At 44.4% G+C, this 27284-nt stretch overlaps 1 protein-coding gene across 3 annotated transcripts in view; it reads left to right on the top strand.

Annotated features, from left to right (window-relative positions):
- DPP6 (dipeptidyl peptidase like 6) overlaps nt 1-27284 on the top strand; it is a 771331-nt gene that overhangs the window by 520954 nt on the left and 223093 nt on the right. For all 3 annotated transcript variants that reach the window (XM_006129324.4, XM_075922771.2, XM_006129323.5), the window contains exons 4-5: nt 4736-4830; nt 10783-10857. In XM_006129324.4, the coding sequence (XP_006129386.1) occupies nt 4736-4830; nt 10783-10857 (170 nt within the window). The remainder of the gene's footprint in view (nt 1-4735; nt 4831-10782; nt 10858-27284) is intronic.

Raw genomic sequence — 27284 nt, 5'->3', positions numbered from 1 at the left:
ATGGGCAGAGGATGGCCATGTTTGAAGAGACAGGGACATCAGATGGATACTCAGTGTGCTGCTAAAACATTTTCCTGTGCAGCCTAACTCCTGCTTCCCAGCACACTCACTAATGCAGAATTGTGTTCCATTGCCTAGGCTGTGTGTCATTTTTATTTTTTACTATGCTCCAATACTGTTATGTTTCACACCTGTACTGTGTAGAGGCAAGCCGTAAAGTTATTTCTGGTAGTTTTGTCATCATCAATAACAGAAAAATGAAAAAAAATAGAAAAATTCCTGGAAGTTGGAAGTAGGGAAGGAATAATCAAAGTGACCTAAACTTCCAGAAGTTGAGACTGGCAATGGATCACTTGACATTATCCTGTTCTGTCCATTACCTCTGAAGCATCTGGCACACACTACTGTTGAAAGAGAGGATGCTGAACTAGATGGATTATTGACCTGACCCAAAATGGCTATGCTTATGTTCTAACAGCTATTCAAGAAATCCACTGTATAATGGAATAAACAATTTTATGCCTAAAATTACAATTTTCAGCAACATTTACAATGAATAGCAGCCGCACTGAAAGGCCGATATAAACAATGAGATTCAGTGATGACCTTTATCAACTGTAGTGATGGCTATTAATCAGACTGCAACTTCTCATCAGCTCACTGGACAGAATTCATTAGAGACAAAGATTGCTGTGCTGCTTTTGTCTTTGATTGAGATACATCCCATTAAAATGAATACTCTTTTACCGGAACAAATCACACATTCCAAAACAGCCTTGGAATATTATTCATTGATTCATTTGATGACTAAGATAACATGACTAGAAGACTAGCAAAACCTTATTGTGTTTTGCCTGGAATACAATGTGGATCAATTTGTTCTACGTTTAAGCAAACCAATTTTCAGTTCATTAAATGGGACCCTTTATCCATGGCCTGTATTAAATATGATAGCAAGATATAGAGCTTTGACATATGAATACTCATTATCTCTTATTAAAACGTGTTTTAGTAGTGCTAGAAATACATACCAGAGATTAACAGAAGATTTTAAGCTGGTTAAACTTTAAAGAAAAAAAAGTTTTTTGTTATTTACTTCCAGCTATGGAATAGGATTTACATAGTCACCTTAAAGATTTACAGTTCATTTTAAAGCATTTTGTTTTTTCATTAGGATAAGTGTAACCAGGGAAATAAGAAGTAATAAAAATTTAGTAGGAATTTCATTAGGAGGAGCAATATAAATCTTATCGGTTTGTGTTATGGTCTGAGAATTAATTACTAATTATTAATAAGCCTGCAGGTCCACTTGATTAATAATAAATGTCACTTATCTGTTCAAGAGGATTGAAGTTCTGGAGCAACCTTACAAGTGGAGTAGTGGAGGCAAAACACCTAAATGGCTTCAAAACTGAGCTTGATAAGTTTATGGAGTGACTGGTATGCTGAGACTGTCCACAGCAGCAGGTAGCTGATCTGCGACTGCTAGCAGCAAGTAGCTCCAGTGACTGATGATGAAGCCCTAGATGGGGAGGTCTCTGAGTTATTTCAGATAATCCTTCCTAGGTGTCTGGCTATTGGGTCTTGCTCACATGGTCACGGTCTAACCAGTCATCCTATTTGTGGTCAGGAAGGTATTTTCTCCTGCTCAGATTGGCAGAGACTCGGTGGGGTTTCTGCCTTGCTCTGCAGGACAAGGAACGGGCCACTTGCAGGTTTAAACCAATATAAATAGTGAATGTTCTTTAACTTGGAGTTAAGGATGTCAGTAACTCAGCTGCAGGTTATGGGTCTATTACAGGAGTGGGGGGTGAGGGTGTGTGGCCTGCAATATGCAGATAGTCAGACTAGATGGCCATGATGATCCCTTCTGACCTTACAGTTGCTGCCTCAGGCCATGTCTACACTGCAGAGTTTTTGCGCAAAACCAGCCATTTTTGCACAAAAACTTGCGGAGCATCCACACAAGCGCATTTTTTTGTGTAAGAAAAAATACAGTAGATCGTCAGAAGACAGGTGTTTTTTTTTTGCACAAGAGTTATTCCTCTTTCTACAAGGAATAAGCCTTTTTGCCCAAGAGCTCTTGCGCAAAAAGGCATGTGTGGATGGACAACAGGGGTTTCTTGTGCAAGAAGCCCCTATCAGAAAAAGCACAGGTGCTCTGATGGCCATTCTGTGAATGACCATCAAAACTTTCTTGTGCAAGAGCGTCCATGGCCATGTGGACTCTATTGCGCAAAAGCACATGGAAATGTGGACGCGCTCTTGCACAAGAACTTTTTGCAGACGATCTCTTCTGCAAAAAGTTCTTGCACAAGGAACCTGCAGAGCAGATGAAGCCTCTGAGTCAAGCTTCCAGGTGGGGATCAAGCTTTAATTCAGTTCACTTAATTAGAAAATATCCTAATAGTTTGAATATTGTATCTTACCATGCTTACAGTAGGCCTGTTGTGTGCTGAATATAATATATCATTCTAAGATCTCGCGTTTTGCTTATTGCTAATCTCTGCGTGATCAGATACCAAATCTTTTCATTTATCATCAGTTGTATCCCTTAGAAGAAGCTCAGGCCTTGGGTGCATATAACCATTAATTCCAGACTTTGGCACATCTGTCTTTCCCAGGTTCTTCTATATCACCTGTCACTTGGTATCTAAAGGACAAGTCCAAGTTCCAGTGAAGGCAGTGGAAGGAATCCCATTCATTTAAGGGGAACTGTTTGAACTGCATGTGCCCATTACATAGGCATTTACCAACTAGGGATGTGAACAGGTAACTGGTTAACCAGTACGTGGGATCAGCCCTCTGCCTGCGGCCCATCATGGGCAGAGGGCTACTCCAGCCCCACAGGCTCCCGCATGCAGAGGAGCTGGGAGCAGGAGTTGACTGTGTGGAGTGGGTGAGGAGCGGGATCACACTTAATCAGTTAACCAATTAAAGGATTTTATATCCCTATTACCAACATGGGAAACTATCATTGTTAGACTCTTTGTCCACCCTTTTTTCAGCCAAAACAAGAAAAATGCATATCAAGCATGTATTACCAAGATTCATACACATTACTCTTGACAATGCAAAATGAATAAAGTAAGGCAATGTGAACAAAACATAGAAGCCTATGAGGGTATGTCTACACTACCACCCTAGTTCGAACTAGGATGGTTAATGTAGTCATACGAACTTGCAAATGAAGCCCTGGATTTGAATTTCCCGGGCTTCATTTGCATGTTGCCGGGCGCCACCATTTTTAAATGTCCGCTAGTGTGGACTCCGTGCCCGCGGCTACACGCGGCACGAACTAGATAGTTCGGACTAGGCTTCCTATTCCGAAATATCTGTATGCATCGTGAAATGGAATAGGAAGCCTAGTCCGAACTATCTAGTTCGTGCCACGTGTAGCCGCGGGCACGGAGTCCGCACTAGCGGACATTTAAAAATGGTGGCACCCGGCAACATGCAAATGAAGCCCAGGAAATTCAAATCCCGGGCTTCATTTGCAAGTTCGTATGACTACATTAACCACCCTAGTTCGAACTAGGGTGGTAGTGTAGACATACCCTAAGTAAGATGTCACAGCCCTAGTTCATCATTGTGAATCTTGCACTTTTAAAATTCTTTATTTTGGTGGTACTGATGAGCAAAATGCTTGCGGGACATGTCAGTTTTGTAGGTAGCTGTGGATACGTGCACTGTTAAGAGATTAAACTTTTCAGCTTTCTTGCTTTTGAATGAATCATAAGACCTCATATCGTGTACATTATGCCAATTAAATTGTATTGGTAGTTTATTCAAATGCTGGTGATGTGTTGCAGGTAGATATATAAATCTGCTAAGCATTATTACATGTACTAATAATGGCATACACATAAACAACAGCTTCTATCCAGAACAGAGGTGCATAGAATAGGTGGCTTTTGTATTCTCCCCCTTCAAGTGGGACTTCCCCGGCAACTGCTATCCCCATGAACTTTTCACCTGTAGGGGCAGGTTTATGGCATTTTAAAACAGGAAATGAAGAGTTACTTCACTAACTGAAATGGGAAGGGGGAATTTAGGCAGCTAGGATTTAACAGCCTTAGCTATTAATTCACCCATGTCTGAAAAGTGTGATGGGGTCATTTCATTACAAAGTGGTCAGGACCTCAATATTAGGTTTTATTTGAAAGGCCCTGTCTCCAGCAGCATGCTATACTGGAAAACAAGTACATTACTGACTGCAAAGAAGAGAACCACCTTTACATACTCCTTCATGCAGCACAATGATTTTCCCTTGGTGTTCTCCCATAAAAATACTGATCAAGCCAACCTGTCGTCTGAAGAATCCTCATTAACCTCACCACATCCCTGTCATTTCTTTGACTTGGCTTTCTGCTAGATAAACAAATAGCGCTCTTCCTCTTGCTCTACGTGTGTATGGGCATATAATTTAAAAATCTGAATGAAAACTCTCGCCTGCACACATTTCTCCCCCTCGAAAAAGGCTGAGAAAACAGAAACATCACAGATGTTAATCATGTTGCTTAATGCACTTATTGAAGGGGTTCAGGCAACAGTCATGAGCAGGTTTTTAGAACCTAAGCAGAACAGATTAGAATGAGTGTGATATAAGACCACAAAATAGAATAAAGATAGCAGTTCGTTTTGGCATAAAGCCATAATTAGTTCTACATAAATAAACAACTTCTCTGGCTAAAATCTGTCCAATTTCTAAATGTTCTTTTTCTTTTTCCTGCAGATAAAGAATTTATTTATAGAAATCAGAATGGAACTGTGATCCTGTGGAATGTTGAAACAAACAACACAACAGTATTAATAGAAAACAAAAAAATTGTAAGTATGAGCAGGATAATTTAACAGCTTTCTTGCATTCAGGTCAATAAAGTAGAAAATGGAATTTAATTTTCCACTTCATATATTGCCAACCAGAAGGTTTTTACACAGTTACTGTACAAACCACTGTAGTTATCTTCTATATATTTGACAGAGTTTGTGCATCTGTCTGTGTGTTTCCGTGCATCTCTCTGAGTACAAGGGTGTGTGTAGACTACATGGCTCCGTTGACGGAGCCATTTAAAGTAGTTTACCTGACATAGTCAATGAAGCGGGGATTTAAATAAAGAAAGGGCAGAGGAAGGGACAGCTATCTACCATATATTTCAGAGAGTTTGTCTGCTCTTCCTCCCACTGCCCAGAGGACTCCTGAGCCAGTGGCAGTGGTCTCCCCCACCTGCCTGGGGGAACTGCACACCAGTGGTAGCCATGCCTCCCCTCCTTTCCACAGACCCAATTCACAGGATTTCATAGAATCAGAACTGGAAAGAACCTCTAGAAGTCATCAAATTCCCTGCACTCCTGTCAGGACCAAGCATCAAGACCATAGGTTCCCAAACTGGTGTGTGTGTGTGAAGAAATTCCAGGGGGGGTACAAGGTGACTCAATCCCTCCCCTCGCCGCTTCCCCTCCTCCCCCCAGGATAGCTGGGGCAGGGGATGGATGGAGTGTCCCGGGCAGACTTCAAAATGGCCACCTGCTCTGCTCTTAAAAGGTCAACCTTTTTCTTTTTCTCAACAAGTTTTGCTGCAAAATTTTTTTTGGGGGGCATGAGAGTTTCTCAAAAATCAAAAAGGGGGCGTGATGCCGAAAAGTTTAGGAACCACTGATCTAGACCGTCCCTGACAGGTGTGTCTAATCTGCTCTTAAAAATCTCCAATGACAGGGATTCCACAACCTCCCTAGATTAATTTTTAGATTGCTTTAGATTGTTTTAGGGTTTCTTATGTGTCCAGACTAATCAGTTATGTGTCACAGAAAGTTAACCGTTTGAAACAGCAACCAATCAGAAACCATCTTCAACATACATTTCCTTGGAATGAGTCCATATATCCAGAAGAGTGGGGTTGGAGGAGGTGAACAAACAATGTTGTTTGCATTCCAAACAGGACAATAATTCTAAAACTGATTGAATGTAAAATCTGAAAAAGAGGAGACAGAAGTTCAGAGCAAAGTCCTGCTGCAAGAAGCTGTCTTATACTTTTTAAAAATTAATTAATCAGCTCCAAATGGAATACCAAATATACATTATGTTTAAAAAGAATCTCATGAATACAGGCATCTTTCATAGAATATTTCCAACCTTGCACAATCCAGATCTGTGTAAACCAGTTTTCCTTCTGTTTCTAGCCTGTGGACTACCAAGACCTCATGCTGAAGCAATGCAGCAGGGAGAGGCAGTATGAAAGCCAAGACAACTTGTAGGCTATCACACTGCTACACCTCACCATCTTGCTACCGTAAACACCAGTGAAGACCCACACATGGCTCATGGGAAGCTTCCATGATTTATTTAGGAACAGTTCTGCTTTTAAAGACAAGATAAAAAATTACCCACATTTCAAAAGCCACCATCACGATTTGCTACTCAGCCACCCAGAAACCTACACAGAGCATATCAAAAACGTCTTTGAGGAGATGCTTTCCCCCAGAGCAGGATGGGTCAGAGGAAGGGGTGGGAGGAGTGGCTGCAGCTGGCCCCGGGCTCCTGTGGCTGGGGAGTGGGCACTTGGGCCTTATCCAAGCTGAGGGACTCATGACTCCATCTGAGGGAGGAGTGCAGGGGGTGTCTTGCAGTTCCAGCCATGGAGGGAGGCAGGTGGCAGAAGTGGAGCTGGGGACTAGCTTCCCCCAAGAGGGGCTCCACCCATTGCCCATACGGGCATGATTTAAAAGGGCCTGGCGCAGTTCCTGACAGCCACTATCACAGCAGTGCCCAGGCCCTCTGACCCCCTTTAAATCACGTGGGCCCCTGGGCATTTGCCCCCTTTGCCTGCCCATACACACCATCCTCCCAATGCTAAGCCATTTTGCCCTAAGTTAGTCTGCCTGGAAACATCCTTCAAGAGGCTATTTTGCTAGTCAATAATTGCCTTTCCACATCCAGGGGAATCATACATGGCTGGAAGAGCCACTTCTCTGCCTGCTCTGCAGGGCTGGAATGGTGCAGAGAACTTTCAAAGAATCCACTGCCCTATGGCATCAAACTTTTGTGCCTCCACGTTTGGGAACGGCAAAAGGTTCCTCTCCTTCTCCTTCCCAGAAATATGCCTTGTCACAAAAGCAGAACAAACTGAAGGCAGGTTTAACATAATTGCCTAACAACTGTAAAAAGAACTCTGGGAATTGTGTACTGAATTTGCCACCAAAAAATCCAAAACAAAACAAAAAGGGGAAAAACACAAGAAAGATTTGTACCAAAACCTGTTTGGCTTCAAAAAAATATTAAATCTATATGCCATACTGACTTCATGCTGTAAAAATCTAATTTTGCTCATACTCAGTTCTAGCACCATGTCAGTGTTTTAAATATTCCTAAAAGATTGGCCTAAAAGCAATCCTGACGTGCCTCCTTCAAGCCTTTTATATCATTGTGCTATATCCAGTTTTAAAGGCCACGTGTTTTCATTTTACCTTCACACCTTGCTTCACCTCCAAGGCTGTACTGTTTTACCATAATGTAAGCCCCTTGCAAGTACTTTGTCCACAGGCATACCTATTTACATCAGTGGCTTATTCCCTGGCACCTTTACAAAGTGAGACACTCACTTGCAGTTGAACCACAGAAATTCATGTCAGGGAGGGAGCTAAAAAGGGAATGAAAAATCAGCCACATCAGCCTGCAAGCACATGCCACTGGGGTTCTGATGTGTATTTTAGACCTGTGGAATAAAGGTCTCATCCTGGTTTTCAAGTTTCAGCTCACAAGAAAGCCCATAGTCATCCAGCTCTTTCTTTCTTTAGTACAGTACAGCCCTACAATACAGCACATATTTCATGATTTTTCCCAGGAAAGCTCCATGGGCTCCCTCCCCACCCGCATCCTTCCTTTTCATTTCCCACCAGCCTCAAAGGACACATGCTGAGGTGCCTCTGTCCCTGACAATGACAGTGGAATGGAAGTTTCTCCAGAGCTATCAGCATCAGCCATTCAACAATCTGAGGCTGGTTTTCATCCATTCTTTGCATGGGAGTGCCACATGCCGGAACTAGACCAGCAGGCTATCTCTGTTGAATACTTTCTGACAACAGCATATCATAATTGTTCCATAACTGATCAATGTGTTTTTTCCCGCAGAAACCATCAGCTGTGTTCTGTGTAGAGGAATTGACTAGATTCCTTTGTAACCCCTCCTGTTCACTAGCCCAGTGTGAGGTTATTCGGCATAGTGGAAACTATTTTGTGACTTCTTACACAACAGTGAGAGGCTAGGCCTGAGGATCCTTGGTGTGCTCTGTGTTGTGTATTATGTGTGTGTGTGCACCTCAGACCAGACCCACTCAGACAAACCACCAGGAACAGGCTTTATTCCATAAAAAACCAGAACAGGATCACAGTTCACCAGCCCCTCCTCTCAGCATGCAGTCTGTGAGCTGCTTCTAGCTCAGTCTCTGCTGGGACCCTGCTGGGGGCAGAGGACACATCCTGGCAGGAAGCAGGAAGTTCTCTGAACATGTTGCGGTTTGTAGTCCACAACTGGTAGTTCCCAGGGCTGCTGTTGAAGCACACTGGACCTTGGGCTACGCTTCACCTTTAATGTCTGACTTTTCTTAGCCAAATTCATGCTAGTTTTATTTATTATAGCTTCAGATAGCGTTTGAGGCCAGGTCTACACTAGACATGGAAGGTTGGCTTAAGGTACGCAACTCCAGCTACGTAGAATATGTAGCTGGAGTCGGCTTATATTAAGCCAAGCTTGGCACTTTACCCATTGCAGGAGGCCAATGGGAGCAAATGGTCCCGTCAGCTTCCTTTACTCCTTGCCTGCCAGAACTGCCCTCAGTATTCGATATACAAGTGAGAGTTTTCCTGGCCAACTGGTGGCAGTCCATAGACCTCGTATGAGAACCACTGCTTTACCATATTCAGATAGTACAATAATACTATGACTTACAATAACTCTTAATGGTAAGATATGCGGGACCTCACACAATAATCTGAATGTGGCCTCCTTTGTTCAGCACTAGAAGACCTTCCTCCGTATTATGTTAGGCCTCTGTCTCTAAACACTGCAGAGCTGCATTCACTTTCTCTTTACCATTCTTTGCTCCCGGTACTGGAGGGTTTAGAACTGTTCTTTGTGGAGAAGCCTTTTCCCATGTTATGTTTTATCATATAGCTACTGAAAGATCATCTGATTTTTGGTTGTTTTTCCCTTGTCCTACTACCTTAAACTGTATCTGCCTATGCTTTTAGTCTGCCTGGTTTGCCATGGATTATATTATCCATCTTATTTACATTTACTTATTCCTTCTAACCTATCTACCCCCTTTTTTCATCCTCATCTTGTGTCAAAACAACTTTCACTGTCTTGGCGCAGATTTCTTCCTTCACCTTTTTAATATATCAGCAAACAAAATCTGTCTTCATGCCGACAGTGCTGGTTGGCACACTCCTATGGGCATTCTTGCCTTTGGTTAGATCATCTGATTGTTAATGCACTCATGCCACTCAAACCCACTTGCTGACCTTGTGAAGGGCTTTTCTGCATGATACCATCCACTTGCACTATGCCCAAGATTCTACTACATTGTGATTATCGGTAATTTCTCAAATTCCGTCTGGTTTGTTAGGTGGAAGAAAAGGATTTAAAAGCAAAAGGGGGGAAGGCATATTAGAGTGATCTATCTTTGGCCTTGGAAATGTAGGAGATGGCCCTGCATATTAAAACCATGTAGGAAAGAGATAGGAATATCTGCACTAGGCAAATTAGAAGCAGAGGAGGGAAAAAAACATCACCAGACAAGTATCAGGAGCTACTGTGCATGAATGGTAATGCTAGAGCTAATTTTAGGTATGACCCTCAGGAAAGGCTGGCACATAAACTACATCACCCCAGCACTAATCTTGGGAGACATGGTGATTCAGAGATCCCTGTGAGGAACAAGCCCTACTCTGGTTCCTCCTTTCTTTCTCTAGGGGAATCTGTAGTGTTTTATGAATGGCTTGTACAAATAGTGATTTAATATTCCTCTACTTCTATTCAGTGGATCAAGGATATCAGCTAATGACTGCAGAGAATTGGGTGGAAACAAGGCTCCTCTAATGTCTCACTGCTTCTTATTCGCTTCCTACCCTTCAACTACAGGGAGGAAGTAAACAAAGTAAACTCCTCTGCTGTCAGGCCAGAGATAGCTTGCATAGGCATGCAAAGGGAGGGGATGTTCTTATCCCTTCGGCAGGCACATAGCCCAAGTCACAATGTAGCTTGTATATAACATCAAGAGAGTGTTGGGCATGTTGCAGATATACAAGATGGCAGGGCTTCCTGCCTCAGGAGCTTGCAAACTAAGTAGAAGATAGCAACACAGGCCCAGCCACCATGGGGATGAGAGGGATAGAGCCCTTTCCTATATTTTATTATGGTCTGCTTTCTGTCCCCATCCTGATATGCAGCTGCCTCTAGTTCCCACCCCATCAACTTTTTGCATGGGACTAATGTATGTGACACTATAGATGGAAGGAAATGAACGGGGAAGAAAAAAACAAGTGAGTGAGAAATCATGCTGAATCTCCTTAGGGTGTGGAGGTGTTAGGAGACATGAACAAATGCATATGATCTGTTCACCTTTTTTTTTATCAAAACAGAGTATTATTTACAAGTGTCATCTAAAAAATAATGACATCGGACTATACTTCCCTCCCTCCCTTCCTCTGTGATGAGCATGAAAATAGTTTGATATATTATATTACAAAATCACATGTGTATTTTCATATCTGATTTTTTTTAGGTCTTCTTAAAGGCCATTCGCTATGAAGTGTCACCTGATCGGGAGTATGCCCTTTACGCATTTGACGTTGAACCGGTAAGCACATTTATGTCATCAACAACAAACAATCAGTTTTTTCCCTTTGATTCTTTAACTTCATTCATCATTATAAAAAAAAAAGCCCTCTCTGCCATAAAATATATTCTCCTAGTGTATGTCACTCCTATCGAATAGAAGGAAAGCTATAAATAACACAAGGGGGTAATACTGTCAATGCCAGAGTTTTATAAGGTTTGAGAGGGAGATTGTGAAGGTATGTCTTTGCCACAGATTTCTGTTCCCCTTAGTGTAATTCTTTTCCATGACTTCTTCCTCAGTCATGCTATAAATTTCTTCCTCAGAGCAAAAAGCAACTGTCAGTGTCTCCCACATGTGAAATAATACATTAATTATAGTGTCGCTGTTCCCAGTGCTGCAGTTAAGTCTGAGCTATCACTTTCATTATAAAGCCCTTTTTTTCAAGAATGATATATAAATCATCCATAAAAATTCACCCATGGTTACTACTAAGTTTTAGATGAGGGCTATTTTTTAATTGTTTTCAAGTTTAAAAGAAAACAAATGTAGTTTGTTCACTTTTAAATGATCATTAAATAAGAGGACATAAAACATTGCCTGGCTCCGAATGCTCTTTTTGAGTTTCCATGTTATATTTTCCTTTTAAACCTTGTATGTGTAGTCCCCTTATTAAAGGGGCCTCTGACTTTTTCTGGGAGGATCCTTTGTGCTGCAGTCTAGTCCTAGAGACTACAACTCCCATGAGCCCTTGGGGAAAAAGGAGGAAATGGGGGCTTGTCCAGGCATTTTGGGAGAGAGGAGCCAGGCTGCTGTGGAGGACCCTTTGTCCAGTCCATGAGCTGTTGTGTTGCACCTAGAGCGTGGGACTAAGAACCTGCAGGGCTTGGATCTAGAAGGCTGCTTCAAAGGCTGCTGATTGTCCCTAGAGGGGCCCAGTGTGGTTACTCCAAGCAGCCTCTTCCCCCTTCCCCTCTCCCAGCTCTCTCTGCCCATCCCTCAGGCTGCTGAATTGTGGGTTCTCTTAAGGGGAGGGGACTTTAAGAGGTGGGGGGCTGAGACTGGGGAGCTCTGGGGCATCAGAGCAGCGGGGTAGCACAGCTTCATAGGTGTGCATAGAGCCCTGAGCCTCTGACTGGGCAGAGCTGATTAATCACCTGTGACGCTGTTCTGCCCTGCAGCTTAGAGGGGACACTAGTGTCTGGGGGGGCTCTAGAGGCAGGGCTAGTAGTGGTGGGGCTATGGGGGCAAGGCTGGCACTGGGGGACTATGGGGTAGGGCTAATATTGGGGGCTGGGGGCCGGCACAGTGAGCCTTAGGGGGGATGGGTGCAGTGGGGGTCGGGAAATAGGAGGCTGGCATTGGAGGAGTCTGGTGGGGGGGGGGCTCTAAGCCTTAAGGGGTGGAGGGCTGGTGGAACTGAAGCTGGCTGTTCATGGCAGCTCTGAGGGTGGACCAGTAACATTTTATTTGCATATTCATCATTCGCCTAATGAATATGCAACTTTGCAAATAAAATGTTACTGGTCCACCAAATGCTTGTGAGTGGTTTGCCGGTCTGCGGTATAAAAAAGTTTTGGAACCAGTGATCTGGCAGAAAGCCCTGCTTGGAATGTGGGTGTCACCATTTCTTTCTGCATGTGGTCTGCCACCACTTGCTACGTGTGCTCCTGAAACACGCTCCTCAAGAGCTGACACTGCAGTCTTTTGAAAGGACCCTGCTCTGTTCAGCTAGGTATGTGCTACTCAGGCAAGCTATAACGATTTGAACTGCAATGCCTGTCATCAGAGAATCTCAAAGGATCCCGCTGAGTTTTGATTCCCACCCAAATTGCATGCTCAGAATGATATAGCTTTTAGTGACTGGATTTTAAAATACCCAGGCAGCTTTTCTATATTTTGTCCCACATCCATAATTTGCACAATAGTTGGATATGAATAATTATAATTATAAAAATAAACAACAGACTTGTGCTAGTTCTTCTGGTAATCTGAATAACCAGTGGTGTTTGTGTAATTGGTAATGAAAGAGGAGAAAAGTGGTTTTGCTGAATGACACAGTGAGATATTAAATAGAGAATACTTAATTGCTTTTGTTATGAATGGCTATTATGGTAATGTGGCAGTAAAAGGAAACTTGCCCAGATCCTTTTAAAAGCTGTTTGTTCTTCATTTCCAATTTAGCAGCCCATTACTGTGTGTGAGCTAGTTAAGAACAATTATATCCAGGAAATCCAAGCTGATTATTACAGACCAAACTGCTAGAGTCTTCTGCACTACAGTGAGGACTTAGGGATTTTTATGGCGGGTACAACAGACATTATTATCTATTTTGCTACTAAAGCAGTTCATGGTATATTGCTGAAAACTATAAAGAATTAATCATTGTTGTAATAAGAGCTGGCCCAACTGTTAAGAATAGTTTATTTGGAGGATTCAGCCTTTTGTTCTGTTTTCACATTGTCAAGAGTCCATGATCACTTACAAAGTTTTTGTTGTTTCTTATAGCACCGCATGACAAAAATGTTGTGAACATATGCCAGCTCCTACAGGCTGCTCACTGCGCCCTGGTCTAGACTAGGGAGTTATTTCCAAATAACTCTCCTTATTTCGAAATAACAAGTGCAGCGTCCACACTACCAAGTTCGTTGTTTTGAAATAACAGGCTTGTTATTTCGAAATAGTAATGCCTGCTTGTCATGAGGCAATTGTTATTTCAAAATAGTGTTAGCAGCAGCCGAGTGTCCACACTATTTTGAAATAATTGGCCTACAGAGGGTTCTCACAGCTGCACTTGTTGCGCTGGCCACCTACCTGACAACTCTACTGCTCCCCTTCTCTGTAGACTTTAAGCTGCAGGCAGAAGGGAAGGAGCTTGTGGCACCAGGAAAGCCCTGCTATCCCCTGTGCCACACAGCACCCTTGAGTGGAGCCATGAGCAACACAAATGCTCCCTCTGTGCCGTCCTTGGCTGCCAGCCTGCCTGCAGCACCCTCTGATGCCACTGGCTGGAGTGAAAGAGAGCTCCAGCCTGGACTGGCTTAAAGATCCTGGATGTCATTAATGTCTGGGGGGGAGACCAACATCCAGCACCAAGAGGTGCAATGCCAACATCTACAGCCACAAGGCCACCAGCCTGGCGGAGAAAGGACACACCAGGACCCTGGACCAGGTCCGGATGAAAATTAAAGAGCTCTGGCAGGCCTACACCAAGGCCCGGGAGCAGAGTTCCCACTCAGGGGTGGCTATGAGCAGCTGGATGCTATCCTGGCTCGCTGCCAGTGACCTCTCTCTCCCATCGTCATCGACTCCAGCCAGGACATGCCTGGTGTCAATCTCCACGAGGGCGGGGCTGGGAAGTTCTCAGGAACACAGTCTTTAGTGTCTGTTGCAACTTTCCTTTTTGCTGGGATCATTCAGATCACTCGCAAAGATCTTCTTTGGTGGTGTGAGTAGTGTTCCCTCTAAGCTGCGCATCAACACAGCTTCCCAGGTGATTAATCAGCCCCGCCCAGTCAGAGGCTCAGGGCTCCGTGCATGGAGCTAACTCACTGGGTGGGGATGATTAATCACCCATGAAGCTGTGCTGCCCTGAAGTTTAGAGGGAACACTGGGTGTGAGGCATCTGCTGAGGTGCTTCGATGGGAAGTGTAGTGACATTATGCGTCTCCCAAGATGACAGTCTGACCAGAGTTTGGTTCCTCTCAAGGAGCAGTTGATGCACTCATCTCTCATGTCTTTAGAGCCTACAAAAAGATTTGTACATGGCCTTTGTCATTTCCTCTCGCAAGCAGCTAACGCCATGCTAGTGCAATGGACACTTACAAGCATGGCAACTAATGTGAATGGAGGATTTGTAGTCAGAGTTGTCCTTCTCCCAGATGAGCTGCCAACTCATCTGCTAAAGAGCCTCAACTGCCCATAAGTGTAATAATTCGTCTGGGACTGTGTTTCAGCAGCACTGGAACTGGGGGTGGACCAGGAGGGTCATGCTCCCCGCCACATTTCAAGGAAGGATGTCCCTGCCTCCGCTTTTTAACAACAGAAACATAACCTCCAGATTTCTATTAGTGGCTAGGGTTGCCAGGTGTCCGGTATTCACCCAGACAGTCCGGTATTTTTGTCTCCTATCCGGTAAAAAAATTCAGAGCATATGGGACACTTAAAATGTCCGGTATTTTCTGAATTTTTTCCCAGTCAGGAGGAGAAAATGCCAGACACCTGGCAACCCTACAAACACTCAGCACCTGGCCTTCCCCCCCCCCCCGACCTCTCCCCCTCTCCGGCGCCCAACACCCCCAGCCCCCTGACCCCAGCCCCCATAATTACCTGGTTCCCCAAGGCTGCCGGCACAAAATGGCTGCCGGCCAAAAGACCTAGGGGAAGCAATGCTCAACAACTTTGGTTTCCCTCTCCCCTTTTTTTTTCCCTGTCAACAGAATTTTTCCTGTTTTTTTTTTGGGGGGGGGGGGTCGGTATTTTTGTTTCAACCATCTGGCAACCCTATTAGTAGCCAACTGCAACCTTTCAGCCCTGTGCATGCAGGTTGGGAAAGGAGCTGCCTCCAGCTGCAAGGAGGAGGAGCAGAAAAGGGATGACTTGGCCAGCGTCTTTGTTCATTCCTTCCCCTCTTCCTTCCCTCTGCAGCTGAAAGCAGTTCTCTTCGCTTCCTGCCTGCACAATGGGAAAAGGCAGCCAACACCTCGGGCTGAACTCTGCTTAACCCCTGCCCCATTCATCCTACCCCTTCCTGCTCTGACCTGGCAACTCCTATCTCTCCTCAGCTCACCCTTCGCTCCTCTGCTGACAGGCCAGCTCACAGCACAGGGATACTGCTAGGATGTAGTTTGCTCATAGGGTGAGCCAGCCCAGTTCATTCAGCATGTGTCCACACCATGTCCAACTGCCTCTGGCCTGTGTGGGGGGGAGGGAGGGGTGCCGTGATGCAAGGAAGGGCTGGCAGGTGCTACCACTGCCCCTTCTATCTCTATGTACATGGCAGTAGTGGATATGGGCAGCACATGCTGTACTGCAACACCTATGACAAAGCAGCTACAGTCAGAGGCACCATCAGGAAGAAGGTGAAGAAGGGAAGCAGGGAGGAGGCTGCTATGGGTTAGGGGGGGAAACTCAACCTTACTCCCTGCTCAACACTGGGGGTGGGCTTCCTTTTCCCCATCTCCTCTTCCTTCCTGTTCCACCATCTGGGCACAGTGTAACCCCTCCCCCCATCTGCTTCTCAAAGATGGAGCTTTGCTCTCCCCCGAGCCCAGCCAGTCACTGCTCAGCCCCCTTCCCTCCATGGGTGGACTCTGCCCCCCACTCCACTGAGAGGGGCTCTCCTCACCTTCCTGCAGTGGTGGCTCAGACCCTGCCTTTCTCAAAAAGGTTATTTCCTAGGAAGTGGGGGCTCTGTCCCAGCAAACCCCAGCTACTCCTAGTACAATTTGCTTTTCTTCCCACTCCCTCTACTGGTGCTAAAACAGGGAGGGGAGGAGAGGAAGTCATGGCTTATGTAAAGGTTCTGGTGCCCTTGCTGCATATATACAGGAGGTTGCCCTTATATTGCCACCACTCTCACTGTTGGCACTAATGTGAGGGTAAGGACTTTGTCATAACCCTAGCAGGGAGATTTAGGAATTCCTCACACTTTTCCGATGTGTGACTCCAAGACTAATGGGGGGCCGGAACGTCTCTTCCCGTATAAACCTGTCACGTCTGCCCACTGCCTTAACTAATATGTATAAATATTAATAAAACTTCCGAACATCCCTTTGAGTTAGTTAAGGGCTGTTATTATGATAAATACGCCTCTGAAAATTACACACTATCACCAGTAATACTGCTAATATTGTAGCTATGATACTGAATGCAAACCGAAACAGATTTAACCAGTTCAGTTCAAAACTGGTACCTTGTCTGTAGACATACTTATTCCCTTTTATTTTATATGGCTGTGGAAGATGAGGCTTTGATACTTGCTCATGGAGACTAGATCTCGTGTATTTTGCAGTTGCAAGGGGAATGTTAACTATCATCAAATGCTAATTGCTAAAATTCAGTCAAAAAAGAGCATTTGACAAGTTCTGTCTCTAAACAATCTTTCCCTTCATTATTGCCATTTTCATATCCAGAACATTGTAGCACCATTAAATGTGAAAAATACATACTTGTTACCTGCTATAATTACTCACACATTAGCTGGATAAATGAGTGCAGCTTTAGCTCATGCCTATGAAAATTCAGCATTGAGAAGATCAAACTTTTCATCAGCTGAATTGTTTTGCAAAGATTACATCCAGGAATATCTGAGTACACAATTCAGGCAATAATAATTCTCTCTTCCTGTCTCAATGAAGAACAATAATCATTCGGTGATTCTTTCCCCCTCATTCTTTGGTTTGTTGCCATCAGACTCCCAGCAATTTCATGGAAACCTTTAAGCCTGGGCACTCATCCACTTTTCCCCTCTGTAACAACGAATCAAGTTTTCTAATCAATGTTGGATCTCTTCCATCGGTATAGCGAATTCTGTCACTTGTTTCAGAATCAACCATTGTACTTAGGTCTTATGTAATCTTTTTCATCCATCGACCACAACACATTTTATAAAGGGTACTCATTAGTGTCTCTATTTACAGATGAGGAAACTGAGGCAAAGAGAAGGTGGAGCCTAAACTTTCAAAAGTGGACATTGATTTCATGTATTTTGGGGCGTTCCTTTTAGAACACAAGTCTTAAATATCAGAGCTACAAAGAAATGGTTTCAGCTCTTCTGAAAATCATATCACTTTCATTTAGATGCCTAATTTAGGCTCCAAACTTTGAAAATGTTGGCCTTTGTTCCTGGGACCCACTAGTACTTTAACCACCTTATGCCTTTTTTGATACATAATACTCCATTTCCCATGAGCATCTTTTTGTTTAGTCCTGCTCTTTTGTACCCTATTTATAGTGATAAGAATGAACAAAAATGCTCAAACTGCATTTACATAACAAAAGCTGAGTCGTGCATGCACTGAACTATTTTATTAACGGGAGAGCTTTGGAAACACAAATGAGGTTAATTTTGTGCACGATAGTTTATTTTAGATTCAATAGCAGTGGAAGTAGCTATTATTTGAGAAAATTAGAGAGCAGTCAATTGTTAAGACTCTAGTTCAAAAGTATGTTGCGTAATATTTTTAAAATTATTAATCTGTGCTATTTTAAAATTTGTTGCAAGATATCCCCTGCCTTTTCTAATCTCAAAATCACTATGAATAAATTCCCCGAGCCATTTTTTTGCAATGCAGGGTGCACAGCACAAACAAAATAGGCAATGGTGATTTTAGAAAGCGTCCAACAAAGTTAGTTTGAATAGCAACCTCTTCTTCCAATCCCGTTCGCGAGCTGCCAAAATGGAAGTATGCAACTTGTGCAGGAAACTGGTGCTTCCCAGTCACACTGAATTAAGTAAGCTTTATTGCCAGTGGGGCATGAGGAGCAATCAGAGGAAGACACAGATGTTATAGCTACTACAAATTAATCACTGTCCATATACAAATATGAATATTTCTGTCAAGACACAACAGCATATGGAGTTTTATTTTACTGCATTGATAGCATACAGTAATTGATTCAAGCTAATTAAAGCTTGATTTATGTTATGGCACAGGGGAGAAAACACAAATACACAAATCTTCAGGGAGTGATGTTGCCTTTCGGGCCAAATTTTTACAGCTGTCCTCAAATTTTGTGCAAATAACAGCTTTCCAAATGTCACATTTTACAAGTTCAGTCAGGAATGTTTACTGCCTTTTCTTTGCCTTCCTTCAGCTGCATATATATTTATAATATTAAAATATTTAACTTGAGTCATCTTGAGATGCCTGGGTTTCAGCAATAGCCCTTGTTCCTTACTGTCATCTGCCTCCCACTCGTGTCATATGTTACATTTAAATTGGAAACTTCTTGGCTATCAGCACAAGATGGTGGGAGGAAAACTGGAGGAAGGTTGTACACCTATAAGTCCTTCTGAAGGAGAAGCTGCTTCGTGAATCAAGCATGCAGGTCTGGATTTGAACTACAGTAGAGTCCCAATTATCCGACCTAAACGGGACCAACACGTGGTCAGATTACTGAATATGTCGGATGATAGGGACTCTACTGTATGTATCCTGGCCCCATCCCTGCCTGGCCCTGACCCTTCCCTCCCTGCAGCTCCCGGGTGCCCGGCCCCGCTCGCTGCCCCATCGCTTTCCTGGAGCCGCTGATGCCGCTCCTGCTGGCGCCGCTTCGTCCCCGGGTGCTACTGGGAGGGGACGAAGCAGCCACCAGCAGGAGCGGCATTAGCGGCTCCAGGAGAGCAACGAGGCAGTGAGCGGGGCCGTTCTTCCTGCCTGCGCCCTGGAGCCGCTGATGCCTGTAGTTCCCAGGACGAAGCGGTGCTGGCAGGAGTGGCATCAGCGGCTCCAGCGTGCTGGATGGGAGAATGGCCCCGCTCGCTGCCCCGTCACTCTTTTGGGGCCGCTGATGCCCCTCCTGCCGGCGCCACTTCATCCCGGTGCTATAGGGAGGGGACGAAGCGGCCGCCGGCAGGAACGGCATCAGCGGCTCCAGGAGAGTGATGAGGCAGCGCCCTGGAGCCGCTGATGCCGCTCCTGCCAGCGCTGCTGGAGTGAAAAAAAAGAGAGCATAGAACTGGATGGAACCATAAAGCATTATCTAATCCAATCCACTGCACTCAGTGCAGCACTGAGTTATAACAACATAATTCCTGAGAGGTGTTTGTGGAGATTCCACAACCTCCCTATGCAATTTGTTCCAATGCTTAAGTACCCTGACATTTAAAGGGCTTTTCTCGTTGGCTGTGTCTACACTAGCATGAATTTCCGTTTTCAGTTTTTCCGGAAAAGGAGCGTCTACATTGGCAGGCTGCTTTTCCGGAAAAGCTCTTTTTCCGGAAAAGCGTCTGTGGCTAATGTAGACGCGCTTTTCCGGAAAAGAGCCCCGATCGCCATTTTCGCTTTTTTCCGGAAAAGACTATTGGGCTGTCTACACTGGCCCTTTTCTGGAACAGTGTTCCGGAATAAGGACTTATGCCTGAGCGGGAGCAGAATAGTTTTTCCGGAATAGCGGCTGATTTTGTACAGTAGAGCGTTGTTGCTTTTCCGGAAATTCAAGGGCCAGTGTAGACAGCTTGCAGCTTATTCCGGAAAAGTGGCTGATTTTCCGGAATAAGTGGCCCAGTGTAGACACAGCCCTAGAGTGTGTCTAGTCTACAAGGTTTTTTCAAAAAAGGTGGCCTTTTTTTAAAAAAACTTCCCCTGTGTCTAGACTGCCGCCAAATTCTTTTGAAATTAAATCCAAAGAACACAGCATTTTTTTCAACCACGGTAAACCTCCTTTTACGAGGAAGAACACCTTTTTTCAAAAGTGCACTTTCGAAAAAAGGCGTTCTTGAATGCAAACAGGGTTTTTTTGAAAGAGAGCATCCAGACTGTCTAGGTTCTCTCTTTCAAAAAAGCAGCTCGCTTTTTTGAAAGTACTGGTTGTAGTCTAAACATTCTATTTTGAAAGAGGCTTTTCGAAAGCATCTTTCAAAAAAGCCTCTTTCAAAAGAGGATGCAGTCTAGACAAACCCAATTATTTTCAATCTTCCCTCATAGATCATGTTTTCTAGACCTTTAATCATTTGTGTTGCTCTTTAGACTTTTTCCAATTTGTCCACATCATTCCTGAAATGTGGAGCCCAGAACTGGACACAACACTCCAGCAGAGGCCTCAAAAGTGTGGAGCAGAGCAAGAGAATTATTTCTCATGCCTTGCTTGCAGCACCCCTGATGATACATCCCAGAATGATGTTCCCATTTTTTTTGCGATTGTTACACTGTGGATGGAAGTAGGGAGGCTTTCTTTAGCCTGCATGTGTCCCAGTATAAAGACGATGAAAGAGAACATGTTTGTGTTTCCCCAAGTGAAAAGATTGAAGAGAGGCCAAAGCATGGCACACACCCACAGGATCATAGGTCAGCATGTTAGAATGAAGCTATCTTGTATCTGGAGGCATTTGTTGCACGGGGCGCATGTTGCTCCTTTACTTGGATTACAGACTTCTCAGAGTATTTCAGAGCCTTCTTCTTCTCAGAGGCTTCTTTTGGTTGAGTATTTCGTACAGTATCCTGTACAGTGGGGCCCTCATGTCTGATTGGAGCCTTTAGGTACAACTGCATTGCAAATAAAAAATAATATCTGAGGGATATGCAGGAACTGCTTCAAGTGGGCTTCCAGATTCAGGTCTACAAGGCTCAGTCCTGCATAAACCATTTCCCTCTAGCCCTAGCTGCTGGAAGGGTGCACCTCCACTCACACCCTGTCGTGGTGCTGGATGTAAAACCATGCAGGAACTCAATTTGTTTAGCTTTGTTTCTCCGTGTGGCTCATTTTATTTTCAATAATAGGTGAGATTTATGTAGGAGGATGTAATGTCGCGAAACCGGCCCTCCTGGTTCCTGCCACTGTGAGGCTCAGATAAAATCACTCAGAGATCCTTGGGTTCAGGAACCAGTGGTGCTTTTATTTACAAGTTTGTGCTCCCACCACCTTCACTCTACAGCATACACGGCTATGGGTTCCTTGTGGCTCAACCCAGAAGGGAAGGGCTTTCTCCCTGCCTGCACTCCCTCGCCTTCCTTTGTCCCTCCACCATGCTGACTTCCTTCTTCCCAGCCTCTTTTCTAGTCCTGGGCTAATTGGGCAGGCAGTTGTCTCTCATTTCCCAAATAGGGCAGGTTCTTTCCAACCATATCCACCTTATTTACCTAAATGGGGGTGGTGAGGCAAGGGGTTAATTCTGCAGTTTTTCTACTCAGCTGTCACAGAGGAATAAATATATAAATACAAGCCCTCTGTGCTTTTTTTGTTAAAAACAAAAACGAAAAAAAGGAAAGGTGCCGGTACTCCAGGGGAAAAGTTGTTGAGCACTGACTGGAGGTGCTGGTACTGCATACCGGGCACTACCATCACAAAAAAAGCATTGCACACCCCTACATGAACATCATGTACAAATGGCCAAGCTGGGTCAGACCAAGATCTTGCTAGATCATCATTTTGTCTTATGACAATGGGCAGTGCCAGATACTTCAGAGGGAATGAGCAGAACAGATCCTGTTATCAAGTGGTCCCTTCTGTCTTGTCCAGTCCCAGCTTCTGGCAGTCAGAGGTTTTGGGACACCCAAAGCTTGGGGTTGCATCAATGACCATCTTGGCCAATATCAGTTGATGGAACTACTGTCCATGGACTTATCTAATCTTTTTTTTGTAACCCGGTTTTACATTTGGCCATCTCATCCACTGGCAATGAGTTTCACAGGTTGACTCGGTGGTTTGTGACGAATACTTCCTTAGGATTGTGACAGATGTTCTTGTGTTATATATTGTGTTATTCACTTTCTCCATGCTAATCATGATTTCATAGGTATTTTCATCCTTGTCCATTGTTATCTCTTTTCCAAGCTGAACAGTCTGGCTACGTCTACACTGGAAGGTTTTTACGAAAAATGGCCATTTTTGCGCAAAAACCTGTAGAGAGTCCACACCTCAAATGCAGTAAAATCAGCAGTAAAATGGCAGAACAGAGGGCTTTTGCTGGTGTAGGTAAATCTCCTTCTATGAGGCATAACTCTCTTTTGCTCTACAGCTATTGTGCAAAAAGGCATGTATGGGCTCTCCAGAGGGGTTTCTTGCGGAAGAAACCCCTATGGGAAAAAACACATTCTTTGAATGGCTATCAGAGCTTTCTTGCGCAAGAGTGTCCATGGCCATGTGGACGCTCTCTTGCGCAAAAACACATCACTTTTGTGATGTGCTTTGAGGTATGGATGTGCTCTTGCGTAAGAAGTTTTTGTGCAAAAACTCTTGCGCAAAAGGCTTCTTGCACAAGAAGCCTGCAGTGTAGACATAGCCTCCCTGTTTTTTTAATCTCTGCTTGTATGGAAGCTATTCCATACCCGAGTAATTTTTGTTGTCCTTCTCCGTACTTTTTTCAGTCCTAATATATCTTTTTTTGAGATGGATCAACCAGTATTCCATGCAGTATTAAAAATTGGGGCATACCATGGATTTATTCAGTGCTATTATGATATTTTCTGTCTTCTTATCAATCCCTTTTCTAATGCTCCTTAACATTCTGTTAGCTTTTTTGAATACATGTTGTGTAGGTGTTTTCAGAGAATTGTCCACAATCTCTTTCTTGAGAAGAGACAGCTACTTTGGACCCCATTCATGTTGTATGCATAATTGGGATTAATTTTCCAGCGTACATTACTTTGCACATATCAATATTGATTTTCATCAGCCATTTTGTGCCCATACATTTTTGTGAGGTCCTTTTGTGTCTCTTCACAGCCAATTTTGGGCTTATTTATTTTGAGTAATTTAGTAATCTGGAAACTTTTCCTCCTCACTGCATATCTCCTTTCCCTGATCATTTATGAATAGGTTGAATAGCACAGATCCCAATATAGATCTGTGAAATACCCCACTATTGATCTTTTGGTCTTTCCTCTATTTTTAAATTGACCATTCATTTTTATCCTTTGTTTCCTATTGTTTAACCAGTTACTGATCCATGAGACTTCCTGCTTCCTTATCCCATGGCTGCTTAAGAGTTTTTCAAAGGATTTCAGAAAGTCCAGATACATTATCTATATTACCCTTCGCCACATGCTTGTTAACACCAGCATGGCATTCTGATAAATTGGTGAGGAATGATTTCCCTTTACAAAAGCAGTATTGACTGCCCTCTTCCACATATCTTATTCACCGATGTGTCTAACCATTTTGTTCTTCACTATATTTTCAACCAATTTGCCTGGCTCTGAAGATATCCTATAATTGTCAGTAGGAATGTTTTAGGTGCAGATACCATAGCTCAGTTTCTGATTGCCATCTCCATTTTAGGAAATTCACTGCTTGTATCAGTTACTGGATGTGTGAAATTAACAGCATTATAAACATATATTGATGGCAGCAGTTACATAGGAATATATAGATTCTTAAAGCATTAAATTTCACCAGAAAAACTAAGGGCAGGATTCTGTGAAGCCCTTTCTCCAAAAAGTCAAAGAAAACAGAGCCAGGGATAAAGATTAAGCCCTGTGATTTGGGAAGATACTCTTCAGTGGGTTTGCACACTCATAATTGAGGAGAAATTTAGCAGTAAGTTTTTCAATGGAATCGAGGCTGTTTGATGCACACTGCAGAGTCCAACTAATTCTCTGACCAATTATTCACAGTCACATATACACATCAGTAAACTCAACATTAAGTCAACAGCACTGGGGAATGGGAAAGCAGTATCAAGCTATCAGGAATAATTGGCCTGTCATGAAAGAATACAGAGAGGTGCTATGTATCAATCTCAGCAATCGCTTTTGGTAAATATTTTGGTTAGCAAATTAGATTTACATCAAACAGAAATGGGATAATTGAAAAGGATAATGATAAAAATATATGATACTGTCAGGGCTGTTCCCCACTCTGGCACTTCGAGTACAGAAGGTGGAAGCCCTTAAGAGAGCTTCAAAACCTTACCTCTACAGGCACTGGTTATAAAAACTTTCCCCCAGAATCGTAACATACAGATTTTGAGAACTGCTGCCACCATCAAGTGCATTTTCCCAAAAACCAGCGGTGAACACTTGAAATCACCCCCAGGGGTACCCCAAGTTCTTTTAAACCAAAAGAGCTTGCAAAACAAAACAAAGAGAGAAAAACAAGCTGCAGTCTCTGGTAGCTGACCCCTCAGAGATATGCAGATACAGACAGACTTTCCAATACACAAGAATCAAATCATCACCTTAAAAGAAGTGATTTTTATTACAAAAGATAAACTTGATAAACCATACTTGGTAGCTAGATGTTACAGAGCAACTGAGGAAATCGAATTAAAATAGAGGGGAAAAAAAAACCTCTGGCACAATGCTTAGATGGCAAAGGGGAAGGGGAGGCATAGAATCACACAGATCAATTCAAACCAAACCACAAAATAAAGAAAAATTACCCTGAATAAGACTGGATTCACATTTCCCTGGTACTCACTTCTAATTTTCTCTTTGTTCAGTCCACTCCCCTGCCCTGAATTCCTGAGGGGCATGGCAGTCCTTCCTGAGTTTAAATCATTCTGTTTCTCTCAATTCCTGGTTAACTCTTCCACACAAAGAAAGCAGGCAGGGAACCTATATCTAGTTCAAATTTCAACCCTCTCTCTCAATTGGTTCTCCTGGCCCTCTGGCCAACACCTTTGCTAGGTAGCTGAGTTAATCCCTTAGTCACCGGGTGCTGATCAACACTCCTCCTGTTCGTGACAGATACAAAGCTATGCCTCTGTGGCTGTGTCTACACTGGCACCCTTTTCCGTAAAAGGGATGCTAATGAGACCAGTCGGAATTGCAAATGCCGCGGGGGATTTAAATATCTCCCGCGGCATTTGCATGAACATGGCTGCTGCTTTTTTCCAGCTTGGGGTTTTGCCGGAGAAAAGCGCCAGTCTTGAAAGAAGGAATAAGGGATCTTCTGGAAAAGGGCTTATTTTCTGCAAGATCCCGTCTAGACTGGCGCTTTTCTCTGGCAAAACCCCGAGCCGGAAAAAAGCGGCAGCCATGTTCATGCAAATGCTGCGGGGGATATTTAAATCCCCCGCGGCATTTGCAATTCTGACTGGTCTCATTAGCATCCCTTTTACAGAAAAGGGTGCCAGTGTAGACACAGCCACTTTGTTTGGGTCATAAAACACCATTTTTCATTCTGGTTTTCTTTAATTCATATACATTTTTAAAATTAAACTGAACAGATATATATAGATTACTGTCCTTAGAAAAATTACCAGACACTTTAAAGTTGATTGTGATTCAAAACATAAAACAGAAAGGAAGTAACCGTGCATGTTCTCCCAAATGGCTGATAGCCATGGGTAGCGGGTACAAGAGGCAACGGGAGGCAGTACCTTTCCTGGGTCTTAGTGCCTACCCTTCCCACATTGGCTATCCCTATTTTGACCATTCCTGCAGGCTCCCAAGCAGGCTATTGCAGCCTGGTGAGTCTTCCTCAAGAATGGATCTAGTAACATAAAATGAAAAGCTTTCCAGCTTGCCACACCTATTTGCATGACATTGAACCTGTGTAAAGGTAATGAAGGCATTTAACAGGCATGTGCAAACCTGGAGGTAAATATTGTCAGTTTCTGAAATTACTGAGAAAAATAGTTGTACATTACTGTTATCTGCCTACAGGACCTTAGTTTAAAATTTGCTTTAAATATTTCATTAGTTTGTTGCTGATGATTATAAAATCACATCTCCAAAAATCCTTACAAAGATTTTTAGATGAACAATCTGAGTACTCAGCTTTAACCTTAAATGCCTGGATCTTTGGACATATCATTTTTTAAACAAATTCTTCACAAGACCACCTGTGGACGAGTCACGGGGTGCAATCACCCCCTGCCAGCCGGGCAGGGGGGTTCACGTCTGTTTGCCTGGCCTCTGGGTGAGATTCCCAGTCACGAGGCCGGTAGGTTGGGTGCAGTCACCCCCTCTCAGGTGAGCCGGGGGGATTCAGAGAACCCGCCGTCCACAGTCCAGCATGGTCCGTGGGCCCTAGGCCCAGAGTTTTGGGCCCCTCCATGGGGCCAGTCTCGGCGGCTTTTGCCTGGTAGGCCCGCCGGTGCAAATGCACGCTTGCGTATTCCCCGAGGTGTGGGGTTTGTGATGAAGAGGGTAGGGAGAGGGGGACCCGGACCCACCTTCGCTACCAGGTCCCAGCCCGGGGTCCTAAGTGCAGGGGCTCACCATCACCCCTGCATGACAGATGGGGGTTTATTCCTGAAACGCACCTGTCCATGGGCCACCCCGGGCTGCTTCTTCCCCTCCACGGGCCCTGAGGGCCCGATTTCTAGCCCCCCCTTGCCTACCGGGGTTCTGGTGCTTGGTGCCTATGGTGCTCCTCGGTCGCTCCTCCTGGGGCTCCGCTCCCCTGTGCCGAGTCCCTGCCGGATCGCACTCTCCTCGGACAGCGGGAGTTCCCCCGGTCGGTTCCGGCCTCCGGGCTGGCTGTCCGCCGCCAGCGGGGACTGTCCCGGGATGCCCTGGGGCGGGGATGGGCCACCTGCCGGCCTCGGGGAGAGCTCCGGTCTGTCCTCGGCCCGGCCCTCCACTCCCTGCGGCGGAGGAGCTTGCCCCCTTCCCTGCTGCTGGTGGGCCCTTTTGAACTGGCCCGCCAGTCGTGATGTGGCCTGAGAGCACCGCCCCTCCCTGATACCAGCCCCTCAGCCCGCTGCAGGTTCCTTCAGCCCATTTGGGCTGTCTGCAGGCCAACCCCTGCCCCAGCTCTGCAGCCAGCTATCTGGTCAGCTCCAGACTGATTGAGCTGCTGCAGCTCCAGCCCCGCTGCCAGGTGGCACATGGCCT

The sequence above is a fragment of the Pelodiscus sinensis genome, chromosome 2 (genome assembly GCF_052426305.1).
Source record: "Pelodiscus sinensis isolate ZL-2025 chromosome 2, ASM5242630v1, whole genome shotgun sequence".
NCBI lineage: Eukaryota > Metazoa > Chordata > Testudines > Trionychidae > Pelodiscus > Pelodiscus sinensis.
Note: the sequence above shows the minus strand (reverse complement) of the source record. Positions and strands in the feature narration are given on the sequence as shown.